This window comes from Parasteatoda tepidariorum, chromosome 5 (assembly GCF_043381705.1).
Source record: "Parasteatoda tepidariorum isolate YZ-2023 chromosome 5, CAS_Ptep_4.0, whole genome shotgun sequence".
Lineage (NCBI taxonomy): Eukaryota > Metazoa > Arthropoda > Arachnida > Araneae > Theridiidae > Parasteatoda > Parasteatoda tepidariorum.
This window is the reverse complement of record NC_092208.1, coordinates 70,578,198-70,601,214: the sequence shown is the minus strand read 5'-3', so window position 1 is coordinate 70,601,214 and position 23,017 is coordinate 70,578,198. Positions and strand designations below refer to the sequence as shown.

Sequence of the window (23,017 nt, the reverse complement as noted above, 5' to 3'; positions counted from 1 at the left end):
AGTTTCATATATGATTGAAAATAGTTAATTTTATTACTAATTTTCATGGTGGCATCAGTATCTATTATCCATAAATTATCATTCGCTTCACTAATACACTCGTCATCGCCAATTTAGACTTCACATTCACCACAATTTAGTTCTTTATTATGGTTGTCTGTCGTGTAATTATTTGCCTACAATTTACAGTCCTTTTTAAACTGCCTCTTTTTTTGTTGTAAAAATAATTATTAATGTTTTTATTAACTTGTTTGTCAACGAATCTGTATTTTATTCGTCGTTAAGCCACTGCACGAAATATTTTTAACACACTTAAAATATTTATACTGTTTTCTCTGTTTATTAACAGGACCACTTTGTCTTGATGATGCTTGCTTACCAGAAGTTTGCTTAAATCTGGCTCTTAAAGCGACAATTTCACTCACTCTAGACGGCTGAAACATCTTTCTTTGTTGTTCTTTAGGCCATGTACACCGAGCCATTCTTAGTGACTCAAACTCATCAAAAAAAAAAATTTCTAATAATTTGCTCATAACCACAAAATCGTCAGTTTGGTTTCTTAAGTCACTCATTCTTGGTACCAAATGCTCTAATTTTGATACACGCATCGCCATTGTATATGCTGAATTTGCGACCAAACGCTGAAAACTGCAATTGGCATGCATATTGAACTTGCTTATTTTTCTGTTCAAGCAATTCATGCAACTTTACCTACATTTCTCTTGCTGTTTTACCTATTAAAATCTTATCATAAATTGATGAATTTATTGTACGGAAGAAAAAAAATCCCTCGACCTGCTTTGTTACCTTTTTCAAACTTGGCTATTCCTTGGTTATACTTAATCCGGATATCAGTTGGAGCACCATCCGCTACTACGCAGCTAGCTACCGGCTATGGTTTTACAATTTCCTCACTACACACATCAAAATCTCTTTCTTTTTTCATAAGTAGACCTTCAACCACCCACTTCCAAAGCACCCAATTTTGTGATCTCTGAAGCTCATCTGTGGTAAATATCTCCACCGTTTACCCCTCTTTGAAACTTGACGACAAAATCCTTATCATAAACTTCTACTATATGCGAAAAAAGGGAAACGAAAGGTAACATCAGACTTCACCGAACTTCAACGCGACGATGAAATAAAAATAAAATAGTTCTAAAATCGATTACGATAATAAACTATCAAAATTATCGATAACGAATTTATAATATTGACAGTTTTTAGCATATCTGCTCATAACGATATAAGCAAAAGATTTTTTTACTGAAACTACATATGTATACATATATCTTCTGGCCATTTTAAAAAAGCAAGCAATAAGAAATAGAAATAGAATAGCACGAATTAGAAATAATGGGACCGTAAACATTATTTTCAAATTAAATTCTTTTGTCGAAAACAATAAAATTAAAAACATATATTTGACTATACATTTATTTTTTGTTTTTTCTCCTTTTTTTTTAATTTAAAAATTACTTAGATATGAGGCATAACTAATCATTTTAGTTGCAACGTGTCAGCTCTCAGTATTTCGATTTACGCTTTAATGCATCAAGAATCCCATCACGTTTTACTTCGTATTTTAAAGCTAAACAAGCAGTATTTTTTTTTCATCTCAAATCAAAGATGATTGATATTATAAAACCGCTTATTAAACAACTAGCAACGGGTGTTATTTGTTTATTCATACGAAACACAAAGGAAGAATGATTGATTTAACAGCTCTGTGGTTTAAAATTATTTTTCGTTTGATTAAAAACTTTTTAATTTGATTATTTAGTTTAAGCATTCAAGTTTTTGAAATCAATTAACTGTTTCAATGACAGGGTATCGGATTAAAACGGGGTATATCCATCGGCGTATTGTTTTTTTTTTTTATATTGCATTTTTGATTTTCTATTTTGAATTTGAATGCTTATCTGAGAAGCAATTATATAATCTATTTCAATCAATTTAGAGGTTATAAGGGCACGAAAATTAAACATAACATTTTTCGACTTGTAAACATGTTTTGAGGCTGAAAATAAATTATAATTGTAAACTCTATGAATATTGGGTAAAGCGCATTGCAGAAGAGAAAACACTAACACCTCTGAATAACTTTGGACTTAACAATCGGATTTTCGCATATTGGCGTTTGAAATGGGCTAACTGCAATTGCTGTGTAAAGACCACATCAGGCATGCTTTGTGTGATTAAGGTCTGATTATGTATTCTATGTAATTAAGTTTTGGACTTCTGATCGGCTGCTCCAGCTTCTCAATATCTTCATCTTTAAGGTATTCCTCAAACAGCCTTGTTTGGAATTGCGTTGAAATCGATAAAAAGAAAATTTAAAAACCGACAACGTTCCCTAAGAATCTCAATCTCAACCCAGTAAAATCTCAACTCTATAACCTGAGAAGTCAGGATTCATGTCTGAATGATGTGGAGGTCTGTGTGAAAGTTTAAGACCATCCAATCTACTCAACATCATCAACGGTCAACTTCCATGATAATGAAGGGGTGGCTAGTGTCCCCAATTCTCTCCATATAGGAACGCGACTTAAGAGGACGCCATGTTGCGGTAAAAACTTTTCATTGCAAATTCCCTTTCACCTCCTTAAGTGATTTTAAAAATGAGTTCAGACAAACCTAGAGTAAGCCATAAAGTTTCAATTGCTGAAAAAAATATTAAAATTTTTAAAATGCAAACGAGTTATTGTAAAAGAACTTCTCCATTGTGAAATCCTTAGTAGACTTCTCATAATTTATTTTCATTTTTATATTTTGTAAATTTCTTTTCAGTATTTGAAACTCTAAGTTAATCTGAACTTACTACTGAACTGCTTACTCTAAGTTAATCTGAACTTACTATAAATTTTAAATTACTTACGGAGGTGAAAGAGAATTTGTGATAAAAAAAAAAAATTCTCCAGTGGTATAGCGCCCTCTTTTAATAAGGGCACTGTTTTGCATAGGCTGCCTTGCGTCAGGCACTTTGACTGAGTTATATGACTGAGATTTTAGAGCTCTTAAGATTGTTCCGAAGCGCTGTCTATCACCAGTTTAATTTTAAAGGATAACGTAGCGCGTGTCTATTCAGGTCTGGACTGATCGAGGAAGTGGAGGATATTCAGAGAATAGAGTCTCCTGCCAAATCTCTAGACCTAAATCCCATTTGGCTTCTGGCATGCTCTTGGTAAAGCAATAGCAGCTTAATAAGAATTCTAAACATATGCGTGAAAAACAATTATGACAGAACACCCTGTCTAGAATTTCGTTTGTTAACATCAAGGTCACGAGATATTGGGATTTCGCGAGCTACTTGTCTCCTTAAAATAAGATTCTTTTCGTTTTGCTCTACTTTTTCTTTCCTTTGCCTTGGGTTGTTGTTGTTTTTTGGGGCTCATTTTATTTATTTTTTTTTATTTTTTTTCTCTTTTTATTACAGAAATTTTATTTTTTTACTTTTATTTTGAATTTTAGACAACTAAATAATCGGTGATCTCGAATTTCCGTCCAAACCAAACCGTCTTTACCTGATATACATTTTAAATAATCTTTGGCTCAGGCTAGCTATAGCTCAACAAATATCTCTGCCATTATCACATTTTAGCGTCACAAAATTTTGTTCTCTCTTAGAAGATTTTGTTGAGAACTGGAAGATGTATTAGTATCACAGCTAATTAAACTGTTTAGAAAAATAAATAAATAGATGCATTATGCTGTGCGTGCTTGTGTTTTTTTTCTCTTAAATAAAAAAAATTAACTAAAAAGCAAGGATTTTTGATAGTTAAAATTTACACCGTTAAAGGAAAACAAGAAAAGCATAAGAGTAATTATGAATATAGTCTTATAGTGCAATCAGATATCGCGAAAAATATATTCCTTAAAATAAAGCAATTTTTAACTTTCCAAATGCTTTTTTAATTTTACATGATGAAAAATTTAAAGTTGTTAAAAACTAACTTGTCATCAACACAGCACCGGACAGTAAACAACACTAATAGTATTCATAAAATAAACGCATAAATTCCAATTGGATATCCTAAATAATTTTCCAAGTTCCTTATTAAGTTTATCAAAATAGATACGCATTTTGCTCATAATGCTTTTCATTATTATAATACCTGAGGTTTTCTAGACAGTTGAAAGAATTGGTACCTCTTGAAATATTCCAATAAAATAACAAAAAAATAGTACTAAAGTAAATCTTTAGTTTTCTACCTTTAATATTAGTGTTCCTATAACTATTATATTTAATCATTTGAGATTATTTCGCCCTTGAACATAGAAAATTACAATAAAATTGGCTCTCAGCACAATAATTTTCAGTTAATATAGTTAAATTTTTAGAGCTGGTATTTTTCGTGTTTTTTTTTTCATAATTTAAATTTACCAACATAAATTTATCTTTTCTTTTAATGAAAACAAGTTCTACATATGTATAGATATATATTCTTCAAATAAAAAGAAGACTTGAAATGATGTGATTTATTTTTCCACATCAATAAATTTCAATTTTATATCCTAAACATTTTTCCTAGTCCGTTATTAAATTTATCATAATAGCTATTCATTTTGCTCATAATGCTCTCTCATAAGAATCTCATTTCTTTATTATTGTACCTAGCACTTTTTAGATAGTTATAAGAATCGGCACCACTACAAAGATTCCAATAAAACAGCAAAATAATAACAATAGTATTAATAATAATAATAAAAGTAAATCATTGGTATTCTACTTTTAGTATTTTTACTACTATTACATTTAACCAGTTACTATTATTTTGCCAGTTACTATCCGCAATAATACTGATTCACAGCACAATGATTTTCAGTTAATATTACATAGTTAAACTTGTAGTGTTGTTATTTTACATGCTTTTCTGCAAAATTTAAACTTGTTAACATAAATTATTCTTTTTTTTAAATGAAAACAAGTTTTACATACATATATTCTTTTTCTCCAAAAAAAAAAGATTTGATTTTTTTTCCACAACAATAAATTTCATTTTTATGTCCTAAACATTTTTACAAGTCCGTTATTAAATTTATCCTAATAGCTATTCAATTTACTCAATGCTCTCTCATAAGAATCTCATTTCTTTATTATTGTACCTGGCATTTTTTAGATAATTGGAAGAATCCAATTACCACTTCAGAGATTCTAATAAAACAACAAAATAATAATAAAGTATATCTTCTGCATTTTGCATATAGTATTAGTATTTTTTACAGCTATTATGTTTAATCATTTACGATATTTTGCCCTTGAACAAGAAAACTATAACATAACTGGCTCACAGCACAATGGTTTTCAGTTAATATTATATAATTAAATTTTTAGTGCTGTTATTTGTTCTCCATGTATTTGTTCTTCATTTATGTTCTTCATTTTATTGTTCTTCATTTTAAAAAATAGTTCTGTTATTTGCTCTTCATTTTAGAAAATAGTTCGTAAAACGTAATATTTAATAACACAAAAAAAAGAAGAAGAAAAAATAGTGCGTGGAGTGCCTCCGCGCGGAAGAAGTTAAACTTCGCAACCTGCGACGTTAATTGTAGAAGAATCAGCAATCGTAGAAGGATCACTAGTTCTATTCAACGACTCTTTTTCCTGCTCCGCTCGCTTCCGTGCTCTGTAATCAAAGTAATATTGTGCATTTTTCCCTCGTGGACCAAACAGTGGAAGTGCTTGTGGTTGCCTCATCGTCTCGCCCTGGAAAATGTATTTGCATTAATAATGTATGTGAATACGTCATAATGTAATTTCAGAAGAGAAAACCTAACAATCAATTGATATTCACAAGAGACGTACCTTGACATAACCTTAAATCCGTCGCATTGTCCGTGGGATTGTTTTCACTCATTTTTTACAATTGTTATCCACTAAATTTGAAAATAAAAAATACTACCCTATTAAATTATATGTTTATCAAAACAAACTAAAAAAAATATTTATAGAGAAACAATACTTTTATGACTTTTATTATTTTTATGCTAGTGAGAACCAAAACAATATGGAAATGAATGAGGGAAAACTGGATCCTACCACGTGATTCCCCGGCCAATAAAAATATAGCGTTAAACGTTTAACGCAACCTTGTTGGAAGTCGCATAAAAAGAAGAAAAAAAAAAAGCAGATTTGAATCAATTTGTTTTCTTAATTTCTTTTTCTACTGTCATTACCGATAAAAAAAATTTAAAAAAAGGAATTGGTTGGTTCAAACATATGATCTTTTTGATCGTTGCGTTGAAATTCTTGAAAATTAAATGAGAGTCTAATCAATCAAAAATCAAACTTCAATCTAATTTGCTTTCATCTCTGAACAATAAACGGCGCTAATGAGTTTTATAAAAATAGGAAAAAAAATACATTTCAATCGCATATCATGAACATGCTTCCGAGTCTTTAATTAAATTTAGCTAAATAGCTATTATTTTAGCTCATAAAGTTCTCTCATGAGAATCTATCTCACTTAATCTACGACACTCCACAGTTCATAAATGAGAGAAGGGTACAGTTAATAATACCTCACTTGTTTTGGAAAATATTTTCTTAAGTGAATGTCACATGAATATCGCCACCCTTTTAGATTTTTTTTCCCACTGTCTTCTTGAAAGATTAATTGAATGTCTTTTAAGATATAATCGGTAGGGAAGTGAAACTACCCTGTGTCTGTCCTATCAATCTTTGGCCTAATTGGCTGAACTTTCTGGCGACCTCTGGGTGGTCTCTCTCCATTTTCTTAAGTCAGGTGGATGCATCTGAGGGTTCATTTCAGTTGAAGCTACAATCGTAAACAAATAAACACTGTTGATAAATATTTTTTGAATTCATTTATCTATCTTATCATATGATACATGAATATGCATGTATGTAGATCGCTAAAAACCTGAAGAAATTTCGTTTTTGCTTTGGCAACAAAGAACTGAAATATCAACCAAATTTTTCGAGCTCATTTATCTATCTATCTTATCATATGAAACATGAATATGCATGCATGTAGATTTTCAAAATCCAGATAAAAATTTCTTTTTTGCGTTGGCAACAAAGAACTGAAAACTGAAATGTCCAAGCAAGTGAGCTATCAATTTTACCATGCAATTTCCAAGTTGTATTAAAATGTATATAAACTAAAAGAAATGCTCTTAATACACAGATTTTACTAAATGTAACACGTTGCATACTTTTAGAACTTTATTTTAAAAATGGTACCAGAATACATATAAAGCCAGACTAAAATACATCATGTCCAATAAGTAAGTAATTCGAAAGAAACTGCGTTCCGGATATTGGCAAGCACAGTAGGGGAGGGGGGACTAGAAGTCTTTTATGCTTTTTTAAATCATGTGCATTCTTAATTATTTATAAGACAGTCTAATGTAGGGAATAACGACAAGGTGTGAAAGAAACATTTTTTACAGTGGAATAGCTGTTATTTGTTAAAAATGTCCAGCATTGGAATGTGCCGGGGTGTTTTTACCCGGCATCCTCCCTACCCGTCCAGCAAGGTACCGGATGGCCGGGTACCTGGCCTGGTTAATTTTACTGGGTATCCAGAGATCGGTAACATTCATTTATGCTCGACACAAGTATGTTTAGATTTAAAGTAACCTCAAAATAATTTTTAAAAGCAATTGTCGCTTTTTAAGTCCATGTATTCCACCAGTTTCTTACTGTAATACAGAGTTTAATATTAATACAATATTAATGCAGAGAAAATGTCCGCTTAGAAGAACTCGCTAACTCAGGTGTCTAATGCTGTGAATTAGTTTAACTAAACAAATATACTTAAACTAGGAGGGCCCCCCCCTGCTCGCTAACGCTCGCCAACCCCCGAAAATTGCTACGCAATCCTATGTGGTTCACGCTGTGAACCATGGCTCACTGCGGTCGCTCGCCAATTCTAGCACAAAGACATAGTATATCATCATCAAAGACATAGTATTGTACTTATGTAGAAGAATTCTATCAATGTTCTTATTGGCTTTTAAAAAAGTATATTAGCTATTTAGATTGTACATGGTGAAAAAATCAAAACATTAGCTAAATGAGAAACATATTAGCAAAATAAATTATCAAATATTGCAGTTACTCACCTAAATTCAACTAAATGTGTATAATAAATTAGTTAATGCTAGAAATTCTGAAAGTTTTAGAAAAAAATTTTATTATTTAAAAATATAAACTTTAAACCCTAACTTTTCCTTGTGAGATAATAACCCTCAAAAAGTCTTTCATTTTCAAGAACACAAAAATTTGTTTTATCGCCAAATGAAATATTTTTTGGTGATCAGCATTATTGAAATCAATTTCTATATTAATTAACATTTGTGATAAAGTACATAACATTTTAGAACAAAATAAGGATGTTTTACATACAATAAATTAAAATGCATGGCTGTTAGCATTACCCGAGAAATACCACGTGGAGGTCGCCATGCTGCATTTCTAATCGGGGAGTTTTGATTTTGGCAGTTCCCCTTGCCTACTGCCAATAGAAGTTTCAATTAAATTTTTTCCAAAAAACATTTTTTTCTGCAAAGCTCTAAGAAATTAACACTAAGCATTTAGAATTTCTTTGAAAACACAATTATAGATTTGGCATCTTGGAGCAATTACTGAAAGGCTGTCAAATGACTTAACTCTTGACAGGCCAACATAAAGTTGTCCATGACTAAAAACTTGTTTAGTCAATACTAAACTGATTTTCTCAAAAGTCTGACCTTGTGACTTATTTATAGTCATGGAGAAGGCCAGCCTAATTAATTCCTAATTGAGTTTAAATTAAATATTATCATGTTTTTAGGGCATGAATCTGAATTGAACAACCTGATAATGCTCACTCTGGTTATTGTTTCCGTTTTTAAAAGCGCTATATGTTGAGCCACCTCAGGTGACATTTGCCATGTGACATTTTTAGCAGCAATGATTGGTCGATTTTCTTACGTTGCCATTCGGGGAGTTGTAATGAGGCTTTTTTTTTTGGTGCCGTGTAAGAGAAATATATATATAGATAAAAAGTTAGAGTTTGGGAATTGCATTAAATCTTACTTGAAGTTGATAAAATCGTAATGAATTAAATTCAAAGGAGCCTAGTTGAAACCACCTAGTTTTCTACCTAGTTTCTAAAGGAACCTAGTTTTTCCACCTAGCTGAAAATTATCAAAATCATTGCTTTATTCTCAGTTTTTGCAAATTTTTATGAGCCCAAGTAATGCTGCATTGGAGTAAGTATTTAAATATTAGAAAATTAGACCAAAACGCTTTTCATTTTCACAAAACTGTGGCTTTTTTCCATATTGACGTTTTACGCCATTTTCAAAATAAGCGTAGACAGCGTTGGCTTTTGATAGACTAAACTTGACGTAACAGTTGCAAACTCACAGCAGTTATAAAAATAGCATATTTTTTGCAAAAAAGCATAATTTCATAATACGATAGAGCCTTCGAAAAACAGCTTTGAAGTTCTCTTAACGTCGTGGGATATTTTCGTAGTTTTTACACCAAGATTAAACAGTTATAGTTTATTAGAAAACAACTCATCGCTTACCTTCCACATATAGATCAAAACCGATCGGAGCAATGATGAACAAAAAATGTTTGCCTGGAAAATACAATAATACAATACAATACCATAGTCATTTAAAACGACGAAGTTTAAGAAAATTTAAAACTTTGTTAACATTTCAGTTTAAACTATTCACTATCAGTTATGAATAAAAAAATAGTATATAACTATAAGAAATATTATTTGCACCGAATTATCTTAACAATAATAAGTTTTATATAATTATGCTCAAGGTAAACTATCTGATAAAATTACTGCACGGTACAGAATTGACATTTCTGGTTGGAAAAAAAGCATAATTCTGGCAGTAAAAATCAAAATTTATGGTATTTAAACCATTCATTTTGGTAATTTTTCCGTTCATATGGCATTTATATAGCATTTACCGTAAAATTCTGGTTTTCAACATTATAGTTCTTATTGTTTTTATACCAAGCTCTAAGGTATGATGATAAAAGGACAAATTTTACCACATTTACCAAATTTTGCTACACATTATTAAACCATATTTTATCGTTTATTTTACCAAAATCATTAGCAAAAAACTTTGGTAAAAAAATACTCAGCTTTTTAGTGTTCTCCTAGAACCAGAAACATGGTAAATTTTACAATTTTTTAGTAGTTTAATAATTTTAATCATACTTTTTTTTCTCAATGTGTGCACAAACTATTTGATTTGCTTAAATAGTTTCAGATAAATGGTTAAATATTCAAAAAATAAAATCAAGATTAAGGGGCTCAAAGTTCCGACCTCTCTCTCTCTCTCTCTCTCTCTTGAATAAACTGTTGAGAACATATTTTTCGCACTATAGCCCCTCCATCTCCGAAAAATCCAATTCAATTAGAAAAAAAAAGTATGTTTACTCATAGAGAGTAAGTTTTTTTTGTATCGTATTTCGCAGTTTACAATATTGTCTGTATTAATAAATTAGTATATTTAAAGTTACCCCTCGAAACTTACTCCTATTAATAAGGTAGTAGTTTATCCCTTTTGACGCAAATAGAACACTGATATATTTTTTGTTTATATATTTTTTCTGCTGCTCCAACTACAAACAAAAATATATTTTGGTATTTTTTTAATTACAAAAGCAATTTAATAGTTACTTACTAAAAAAAAATCTGCTAAATTATTGTAACTATATTTGTACTAAAATATAAAATTTGAAAAAAAATAGTTTGAAAAAAAAATTTCGTTTATGTTTACAAATTTAGTAATAACTCATTTTGTAAATTAAGGAAAGTTCAATGATGAAAAGCTGTTTTTCTTAGATCTAAATAATTGCAAATAAGTGCAAATTTGAAAAATTATTGTTTGGAAGGGAGACAAGTTTCGAAGATTTCACCTTTAACGCAGAAAAAGACACCGATGTTTCATACTGTATTTCCTAACCTTGAATTATTAAAATGCTATATATAATACTTTTCACTTATTTTGGCCTAAATGAATACAAAATAATGAAAAAAGTTTGAAAAATAATGTGTTTAATAAAACTTCTGCGTCAAACGGTTATTACGTGAAAATCTGATTCTTAGATCAAATCTTATTCAGAGCGTTTCATCCTTTTTTTGGTGGGGAGGGGGACACTGTACATGTAAAGCATTAATAAATCCGACCCTATCACCTAACAGAAGCGATGACTCAAATTTCACACATGAAAGAAAAACTCTGCACCTTTTACCTAGTTGCAGGGTAATAATGTATGATATATTGCATTAATTATACAGTATCTTATATGACAACCCAATGCCTTTCTTTCACACATGCGCAGATATCGATGAAAGCAGAGATAAGTCTGCGAAAAAATATTGACATGTTCTCTGTCAACAGTGATGTTTCGGAAATTTCATCAAGCTGATGTTTGGCTATAACACCCATAAAAGTCTCTATCACACGTCTTACTTTCATATTTCAGGCAACTGTTATCAATTGACATATCTCCGAAATATCTGTGGCCATGCAATTAATCATCCTCTTCGCCAACATCATTCCCAACTGACCGACATAACTTTACGATCGTTAAACGAAACTAACTCTTAACCTCTAAAATCGAAATTGCTAGCTTTAATTTGTTTTTTTCTTTCTTTTTTATACCTTTTACCCAACTTAATGATTTCGAATATATGCATAGCTTACTCGGTAAACAGCTTAAGTGATATTAATGGAATTAAAGATGACGAATTCGAATCATTTGAGTGGTATGATTCTGACGAGTCATCTGTAATTTGGTACTGTTTCGAGCACTTAGTTGGCACCACTTCGAATTAAATGGATGTTGTAAAACAATTATTAATAATTAATTATCTTGAAGTTAATTTTTATGTCCGTCATACCTTGTAAATGATTTTGATTTTACTTTAACGGTAAGTTTTGATATATAATTGCATGGTCACATAATGCTATTTAATTATTAGTATTTATTTTTATTCATAGAAAAGGAGAGACTATTAGCATTTTCTAACTTGGCATAATCTATAGTGACTGTAGGCACTGGCGTAGACTTATAAAAAAATTACCGAGGAGACTCAGCTTCAATTAGATCTAAGGAACAAAAATGTGTAACTTTGTGACATTGTCTGCAAAAGTTTTGAGGAGACTCAATTTATTTGTTTTTGCGCATTTACATAATTATTTAATAGAATTAAACATGTTACTGTTAATATGAAAATCTATAAATGAATTTCGAAATCCACTTTCAAATATGAAGCTACTAGTATTTCATGCATTACCTACCATTTTCTGGAAACACTAATGACAAACCGTCAAAAGTATGAAACGATTACTAATTCATAAATTGTCTAGGCATTCTATAGGTGACTAATAAAAAATTAAAGGCTTTCTATGACTAGACGAAAAGTGTGAAAATTCTCATATTACATATTTTGCTTTAAGAGCATTTGTCATTTTTAGAAATGACTTAGGCATTTTATATAATTAGTATTCAAAATCTATATAAATAAGCAGAATGTTTATATGCATGTGCCTTATACGCGTGTATGTACTACCTCTGAACTAATTCGCACCAAATCTATATAAATAAAGCAGAATATTATAGAGAGAGAGAGAGAGAGAGAGTTAAAAGTAATTATTCTGAAACCATCTTAAATATCTCGTTAAAATATTTGAAGTTTTGTGTTTCTTTAATTTTACTTTTTATTTAATTTCAAGAACAAGCTTATTCTTGAACCTGCATTTCATAGCGAATAAAAATCCAATAAAACTTTATTTAATAAAGACAACTGAATTTTTAATTATAATTTTTCATCCCCTTAATTACATAAGATTGTATGATAAATAGTTGTGTGATTCAAAAGTATCAGGTGTTTGTACTACGTAGAGAATTAAATCAGTATCAATATATAACTGTGATGCCGAAAACATTACTAGTTTTCCATTTCTACTCCAAAGTGTTAAATTTATCATAGAATACTGAAGCAAATAGTCTTTTGAAAATTATTGAATTTATTTATGCTTTTCGCAGTATTCATTTTACATAAAAAAAAGAAAGATCACGTGATTAAAAAAAATTATGCAATTGCTTGCAAAGCAAGCTTCATAACTTTTCTTAGTACACTACTATAGGAGTTAAATTTAATTTACAAATATTTATTTCATTTTACAAAACTATAATCTTTAATATTCAGCAGTGATGGCTCAGGGGATAGAGCTCACGCCTTCCAATAAGGTGAACCGGGTTCGAATCCCACAGCTGGCTGGTTGATACGAATCCGCATCCGGCTTACGCCGGCCACAGTGCTGACATGAAATGTCCTTATTGGTAGACAGATCATGAGCTAGAGTACCTTTGCCGTCAAGCTAACCGTGGGGGGCTCTCGTGGTCTTACTCTCCATGTAACGCAAATGTGCTTTAGTTCCATCAAAAAGGTTATTTTCTCCCAAACCTTGATCCAAGAGTTCCCTTGTTTTCTGAATTGGGTTCAAAACTACATGGTTACGGAGTTGAACGTTGGTAGTCGTAAACCCAAAAATTGGGTCTGTTGCTCAACGACGGTTATAAAAATATAAAAAAACCGTCAATTTTGATTCACGTACAATAATTTCATTTCACAAATAAACATTCGTTTTTAATCCATTATTTTAATGATAATTTTATTCACTAGACGTTACAAATGTTTTTAAATCTATCTATATTCTTCGTCCTGATAGTTTTAGTTCATCTCACATTTTCATCCAAATCTGTAGTTTTTACTTAACAAATTTGTGTTGTTTATTTTTTTAATTCTTTTAACTCTGCTGGTAACATTAATTTTACTTCAACGTACTACTTATTATCTCTATTTTTAATGGAAATAGGTTAAAAATTAAAAACTGAAATGGCTGTTCCACGTTTGGAGTCTTTTTAGTTAACTGATTTCTTTATTGAAAATTATATAAAAAAATAATTAAAATATGGCATTTAACCAAAAAAGAAAGAGGTAAAAGATAACTATAAATTAACTGAAGAGTCACGTGCAATAGCAATAATATTTTAAGTGAATACAAATTAGGATACATGACACAACTATAATTTTGATAATAATTTTTATCGCCAGAAATAGTTTTAAAAGCATAACACTTGCCTTAAAAAAAAAAATTAAAAAAAAGTATGTAGGAAATTATTTTACATCCATCAAAAGCAAATGAAAGGTAATTTATTTTGACAAATGGTATTATTTATGAAATCCATATAAGGTGAGGAGAAACCAAACCTGTTATCATCTCCATGTCCAAAAACCCTCTTTGTTCATTTAAATTTGCATTTTGTTTGTTAATTTCAAGATACTTTATGACTTAACAACGATCTGAATTTTAAAACGTATTGCTATAGCCGTTTTCTATGTATTATATATTCCATTCGAATTTTTTTAATGCGTACCCGTAGATGGTATTAAGTTAACTGCCGGAAAATTAAAACTCAATGGTTCATTTTCGGCACTTAAGCATTAGAAGAAATTCCAATGATGATAAGCCTATGGGTGGTCTGTAATTGTCTTAACTGCGCTTGACGTGTTATATTTATATATATAGTCTAAGAAGAAGCGTCCTAGTAATTATCTAATAAATAATCCTCTAAATACGTACTAACACATACTTTTACCCCCCCCCTCCTTTTTTTTATATTACTTCTTTAAAAGTATTAAACAAAATATTTGTTAAGGTTAGCATATTCAATTGAGGTTGTTATTCAGAAAAATGTGAAAAAAACTGAATAACAAGCATGGAATTTTTTTCATTTTTTTCTATGAAAAATAGTTAATAGTTACATTTTGCACCGAAATCAGTGTGAAACAAAAATTTCCAGCCGAATTGTGTGTCTTGAAATCGGAGACAAAATTCATGCGACTAAAAAAAAAATTGAAAAATATTTCAAAAAATGTGAAATTTATGAAATTGTTTACTTATTTTCTTTGTTTTGTTAAAGTGTATGTTTAGTGGAAAAGTATAGAGATACAAAATAACATATCCAACATTTCTTTTAACTGTTCATTCTGTATTGTACATTATTGTACTGGATATCATTTCTCATTTTCTTTTAATAAATTTGATAGCATCACTTTTCAAGTTTCACGCAAATTGCAGAACATCTCTACACAGTAGAAAAATCTGTTAAATCTACAGGAAAAAAACTGTCAGTTAGTGTGCCTGCATAAAATCTTTTATTTCACAGGAAAATACCGTAATTTGAAAACAGACGCCTGTCTTTTAAGCAGATATTGTTGTTTTTTTAAAAAAAAAACTTCTAACTTGGATCACCTCATTGGGAAGCGCTCTATCCTTTGAGCAACCGCAGCTCTTGTGTATCAGGATGAAGAAAATTTTTAAACTGTTTTCCTCGTAAAAGTCATATTTATTGAAATAATATTTAAGTGTAAAAACGTTTGAAACTATAGTGTCCCACCCGTATGAAAATGTCTGCTAACTCAACTTACCGCAAAATTATATCTAATGAAATATAAGAGGTTGAATATCAACTTCAATAAAATAGAATTGCAGTTTTATTTACACAATGTTTAAAACCATTAAATAATTGCTGAAAAATTAGAGCAAGTGTAGAAAATAACCGTAAAATGATTTGAAAAAAGTAGAGTTATCGTACGGTAAACTAAACTGCGTGGCAAAAACTAGCATTTAAACTGACGGTTTCATTCCGTTAACAATTAGGATGAAACACAGAAAAAAACCGTTTTGACAACAAAATAGCTTTAAACAGTCAAATATACAGAGAAAGTCTGCAAAACGAACTGGAATTTTTTCACAGTGCTCAAGTAACTGAAAAAAGGCGAAAAATCTGTATTTTTTTTAACAGTTTTTCTGTGAAAAATATGGTTTTCTTCTTTAGAATTTACAGTTATTTTTTACGATGTACAGTACATTAACTAGTCTCTTCGAAAGGTTTGTCTTGGATATCAGATTTTATTCATAAACAAATTTTACACAGTTTTAAAAAAAAACAAGGATTTGAAAAATATGAACTTGAAAAGATAGTTTGTTAAAAAATGTCATTTAATCCAAAATTTGTATTTGGTTGGAAATTATGAAAAACTGAGTAACACATTGATTATGCATTTCTCATTTTTAGTCATAAATATGCTAAAATTACTTTTCAAATTTCGTAAAGCTTATAGTACATCAACTTGAATTAGTAAAATTTGTTTCATTGGATACCAGATATCAGTGTCAAGAAATGTTTTGTTTTTCTCATTATGAAATTGTATTTTTAAAGTAAGACAAATCGAGACACTTTTTGAGCTACAAACTGTTTTATAAAAATAGTTAGTTTGTTAAAATTGAGAAAGTTAATTTCAAAATTTTTCTCGCATTATGTAAAGGTAGAATTAATAGTTCATTTAATTAATAGCTCATTTAATCAATAGTTATAATCATGGAATGAAGAGTTAACTCAACCATAGAATTATATAAATCATTAAAAATAAAACTGTAATAGATGTAAATAACAGTTTATAGGCAAGGTAAGGGTAATTTATTAATATTAAAATTGTAGTTATTAATAATAAAATTAATAGTTATTCTCACTGCATTAGTGTTTTTAAATTTTATATTTCATAACTGTTAGCACTGTTTAAAGGATCAATATCAAAATTTTGATGAATCATGCTTAATGATAATAAGATATTTTTATTCAAAAAATTATCGCTCTTTGTAACCTAATCGGGCAAATCTCTTATATTTTTCATTAATGAGAAACGACTATATACGTTTAAATGAAGTAGGTAGGCACTATGTGATTTCAGATTCGAATCTATAGATGCTTATATTTTAGTTAGTATAAATGTCTTGTTTCCCCTAAATAAATGCTATAAATAAAATAATTGTGCTATTACTTTTCTTTTTTTTACATTTTTAAAACAATTATTTATCCCTTAAAAAATACAGAGAGGCACTGCTACGGTAAGTTTTTTTTTAACTAATACAGGTGGTACAAATTTTGCAAGATCACAAATAACCCTACTGCTTATACATTAGATTACGGCCTTTAAATATTCCAACAGTCATAAAATGTAAAATGTTCCAAACTCACTGTTGTCAGAGTACAAACACTATTTTCATGGATTTGGATCTGTCACATTATTTTGCTACCCATCTTTGTACTTAAACATTGGAAGTAAATATCTTAAAAACACTGCACCAATTAAAAGCACTGCACACTTTCCATAGACACTACAGTTCTTAAGCTTTTGGAGTGAATATATTGAAAATACTGCAGCTGAAGGACTTCTTGCATTATTCCTATAGACTTCACACTATGATATTATTTCTATAGACTCAACACTGCATTGTTCTCATTATTTTGCTACCTTTCTTTATACTTATACTTTGATGGTGAGTACCTTAAACATACTTCAGCCGAAAAGCATACCATTATCCTAGAATTAGCACTGCGGCGTTTACAAGATTTTGACAATTAATCTATATATCTGCATACTTAAACCCTAAAGATAAATATCTTTAACAGTTATCAGTCCGCACTGTTTGAAATTTCTCGGATAAAAAGGTTAAATAACATTTGATTTAGTTGTTATTTTATCATATTCAACCAAAACAGTCAAATAACCGTAAACAAAATGGCATTCTAACTGTTAACTGTGAGAAAAATCGTTTATTGACTGTTTTCACCTAGTTCGGTTTAACAGACAGAATTTTACCAGCTCCATCAAGACTCCCAGCCAAGGAGGCAACGCACCTACTTCGAAAGCTGGAAGCTAAGCCATGTGATAAGGATTACGAATTCATATTTTTATTTTTCATCATCGGATGCCTAACACAACCTCGAATGCCTAATAAGCTTATAGGAATAAGTGTGTGGTGAGCACTTTATAAAGTCACTTAATTCCTGTTAGTTGGGTGTGTACTTTAGTCGAGAGAGCTAATCTGTTATTCTAATGACTGGCAGAACAGGGGGCTTGAATCCCAGCCGTTCACACCTCTATACTTCCTCCATTCCTTCAACACATGAGAAGTTTCCAGTGTCTTGCACTCCACAATTCGTGACTCTGAACTATTGGAATACAAAACTCTCCTTCATGTATAGATTTCAGAACCATTGAGCAGCTTAAAAATATTCCCATCTCTCACGCTAAGTCTAATATTTCTCATATCTCATGATAAATGGCATTATTAAATAAGCTAATTTAGCCACATTCCATAGTTTACTTGACAATACCCAGCTGAACCACAACCTAACCTGTCCATTGCCTAACATAACCAAACTCTAATGTTCAATAAAATTTTATTTTTACGATTTTGAAACCATGCTAGTTGTTAGTGGTTACAAAACCTTATAGTTTTGTATTTACGGTTTCTTTAACCGTACCATTTATAAATGGTTTTAAACAAGTAATGGTAAAGAAATGCTCCTAACCGTAAACTTATCATTAATTGGCTGAACAGATTCTTGCCTGTTATTTTGCTGTAATTTTAGAATAAAGATTCTGACAGAGCGCGTGACGAAAATTCGCCCTTTCACTGCTCTTTTGAATGCGATTATAAATATGACGGTTTTATTTGTTTATATGCATAAATGCTAAGTTCATGGATACCTTGAGGGAATGAAGTAATTAATTAATGTGCTTTCGAGGTCAATGCTTTCGTATGCAATTATTTAATTTTCCCTAGCCAATTATCTGAATTATTAATCAATGGCTATCAGTTATTATTGAGACTGAATAATTATAACACTTTAAGTTCTTGTTCATTAATTGAGTGGGATTTTTTTCTATGACAACAAAGATTTTTTTTTCTTCCCTTCAAGGTTTTATGCGTAGGGAACAATCAACAGTTTCAAATATATATATTCACTTCTGTAGTTTCTTAATTATTACCATAGTCTATTATTACGCTACTAGTTAATTACTATCTTTTTATGTTAAAAGATTGTAAGGGCCGCCACGATTTTGGACGCGTAAATTAACATTGTATTTTGTTTCGACTTAGGATAAGACTTAGGATAAGACTTAGCTATAAGACTTAGAAACGTGACATTAAGAAGGTATGTAAAAATTGATAGAAGGAATTCAGCGGGATAAACAAATTTAACATTCGAATTATTAATTAAGAAAATTGTCATATGTTACACTTTTAGTTAAAGAAATACCATGTTTAGTTGATCTGTAACCAGCTGAAATGCAACTATGTTACATTTTTCCTTGCGTTACGTTACATTTTACTTTGATGCACAAAATCTATAAGACTTTGAAACTTGAAATAACGAAGTTGTATAGAAAATTATACAAAGAGTTTGATGGGGAAAAAATTTGCTTATTAGTTCGAAAGTTATGAACTTTTAGTAAAGAAGTACTGCTAGAGTATACTTATAGAGTTTGCTACACAAAATCCATAAGACTTAGAAACTTGAACTACGAAGTTGCATAGAAAATTGTACAAAGAGTTCGATCAATAAAAAAATTTAAACATTCAATTATTAGTTTGAGAGTTATCTGCTATTAAACATTCAAGTGAAAAAATATCACGTTTGGTTAACCTGTAGTCTGTGAAAGTGCAAATACGAAGTTAATATTTGATATACAGAAAAAGCCATTTTCATTTGTAAATTTAATGCGGTTTTTTTTTTCTTTTTTTTCGAAATTCCAATTTGCTTGAATCTTATTGCAATTTCAAATACTTTTTTCAAGATTTTTTTCGTTTATTTGCTTTAGATAATGACTATTTATTCACTTTGTAAAAAAAAAATTACTTTTCTCTGAGATTTTCATTTCATAAACTGGCGTTTGAATTGATGTCAAAGGGAACAAAAAAATTAAGACATAAAAAAGGGAAGAAAGAAATTAGATAATATTTTTTTTTGCCTCATAATTAATTTTCTTGCTAAAGCACTTGATTCTACATATGCATAAAATTGGAGCCGTAAGAAAAATTACAAAAATATAAGCAATAGTAAGTTTAATAACAATAAATATATTAAAAAAAGAAAAAGAAAACATTGAAAGAAAGAAAAAAAAAGAAACTCTGTTTCTGCAATCATCTATCTTGCCTCCCACTATCGATTCTAGATGTTTACTTCTTTCAAGGAAAAACACTTTGGTAAATGGTTATTGTCCATTCCGAATTTCCATTTGTTGCCAGATCTTAACATTTGTATCAAAATATTTAAAAATATGAAAAATTCAAGAGAAATAAAGAACCCTTTCCGAATCGAACTGTTATACAATCATAAGCTATCTATACATAATAATAAACGCGGCTGTGTGTGTGTCTGTAATCACAATATATCGCCCCAGAAGCCTCGCCCAGACACGAAACTCGGCACATAATTGTGTTTTGACATAATGAAGAAGTATTTTTTTTCTTTTTCGAAAATTTGGATTAGTTTTTTAGTTATCAGTCATTTTGTAAGAAAATCTATGCTTTTNGCAGCAGAACTGGATATGAAGACAAAATTGCAGGACAGGAACACTTTAGTTGTACACAAATGTTCAGATTTCCTGCTATGTTTTAAAAAACTTTATTTATGAAAACCTTTAGCGTGGCGGACAGCTGGCCGCCTTTGACGGCTAGTATTAAATAACCAAACAAACCTTCTAAAAACTAACTCTCAAGAATAAAATATGTTTAGATCATTACAATCATTTATATTTAGTTCCCAGATTTTTAACATGCATAAATATGTTCTCTGCTTAAGATGTTGATCAACTTTTTGATATCAATGAAATATGTATATGTATGCTTACTACGATAAGCAAAACATGAAACATTTCTTTCATTACAGATCATATCGGATCGTAAGTTTATGATTTATTTGTTTCCGGGACCAAAAGACTCCATTTATTATGCTAACTCATAGCCATAACACAAACTACCTGATTGCAACAAATGTATTTAAAGATTGTGCAAATATTTACCATTGCAATAATTATTGCCATTAGTATTGATTTATAGCAATCCCAGCATTATAATAATGATTGTATATTTACATTTCATTATACAGTATTGATTGTTTTACTCGTTGAATTGCAATTATACTAAACGACGTCTTTCTCAGGTAGCCGGGAAGCTGCTTACACTTATGCGGTGACGTCAGCTGGAGTGACGTACGCCATCACGCAGGCCTGCAGTCGTGGCACTTTATGGCACTGTGGATGTGACATAAGCAAAGATGGTATGCTAGACCCTGAAGGTGGATGGAAGTGGGGTGGATGCAGTGCCGATGTCCGACACGGCATGAAAATGAGTCGCCAGTTCATGGACGCTCGGGAAATAGAAGGTGACGAAAGGTCGCTTATGAACCTTCACAATAACAGAGCTGGTCGAAAAGTAAGTAAGAGAAAAATTTTAGGGAAGTGAATTTTTCTAAAGTGCATAAGTGCACTTTAGAATGTATAGTAGGGGGGGAAATGACATTTAAATGTTAGATAAATAGAAAGGGGAAAAAATGACATTTAAATGTTAGAAAATAGAAAGGGGGGAAAATGACATTTAAATGTTAGATAAATAGAAAAGGGAAAAAATGACATATAAATGTTAGATAAATAGAAAGGGGAAAAAATGACATATAAATGTTAGATAAATAGAAAAGGGAAAAAATGACATATAAATGTTAGATAAATAGAAAGGGGAAAAAATGACATTTAAATGTTAGATAAATAGAAAGGAAAAAAATGACATTTTAATGTTAGATAAATAGAAAAGGGAAAAAATTAAATTTAAATGCTAGATAAATCGAAAAAAAATGACACTTTAGTGAATTTGGAAATAACACTGTTTTTTTAAAACACATTTTTTCTTTAAAAAAAGAATGTCTTCTTTAGTGACCTGACAAACAAAATTTAAGTTACATTAATACAGTTGACAACAATGTGTTTTTAAACTTAAAATCTCAAGTTTTTTTTAAAAAAATTATCACTTTTATCCACAAAGTTCTTCAATTCTTATGAAAATTAGTATTTGCTTTGTTTGTTTCCTTTTAGACAGAAAATAAGATTAAAGTTTCGCAGGTTGCTTCGCAATTTCGAAGTTGTGACATCCTAAATCAAAAAAGGAAAGAAAAAAAGACAGAAAGAAAAATCAGAGAAACGTTTTTCAGAGTTTATAAATGCTACAGTAATTATCTTAGAAGGCTACAGTAAATACCTAGATCCTAAACATGTAAATTTAGCAGACATGTGATTTCTAGAAAGAAAAAAAAATTCTTTTTTTTACATATATATATAAATATATATACATATATATATGTAGAAGATATTTATAAGACTGCCATTTTTATGCACTTAAGTAGCATTTATAAAATTTAAAAAGAGAAAGAAAATATTTTTTATATAATAATATTTTTTTCTTTTCATCAACACATAAAAGAATGTATATTGAAAAAAAATATAGATTCCTTCTTTTTCGCCGTTTAGTAGTCGACATCGCTTTAAAAAAAAAAAAAAAAGAATTTTTAAAAACCGAGAAATTTATGGCAATAACTCAAAAAAGATTGACGATAAAACCACGTGTATTTCGGACGAAATCACTTGAATTGGAAGCATCAAAAAGAAGTTAATTAACCGTACATTTCGAGATACAAGTGTAATAAATAATACCGTACTAAAAATATCGAGATTTTAAAAATTATGCAAAAGTTTTCGGTGATAACTTCCGTAAAATTGATTAAAAAAACGATAGAATTATCGCCTCAAATAGTGAATACTCAGTTGCGCAATTTAAATTTTCGTATCATAATAATATCTGGATATTAAAAAAATCATGTGAAAATAAACCCCAATAAAGCTACATGGATTTTGCTTAAAGCGAACGTGTCAAAGAATATTTAAATACGTGCGATTCGAATTTCTCATTTTTAATAATATCATATGAAAAACCGAGACAAAGGGAACATCTGGATCAAGCATTGGCTGAAATTTGCCTTCGTGAAGGAATTATTTTGCTAAAACCAACCCGCGTTTGCGCTACATGAAGAGGAAACCCTCCCATGGTT

At 30.1% G+C, this 23,017-nt stretch overlaps 1 protein-coding gene across 1 annotated transcript in view; it reads left to right on the top strand.

Annotated features, from left to right (window-relative positions):
* The window catches only part of LOC107447185 (protein Wnt-7b-like), a 150,826-nt gene that overhangs the window by 122,198 nt on the left and 5,611 nt on the right, over positions 1-23,017 (top strand). The window contains 1 exon segment of the mRNA NM_001323817.1: positions 21,083-21,354. Within this exon segment, the coding sequence (NP_001310746.1) occupies positions 21,083-21,354 (272 nt within the window).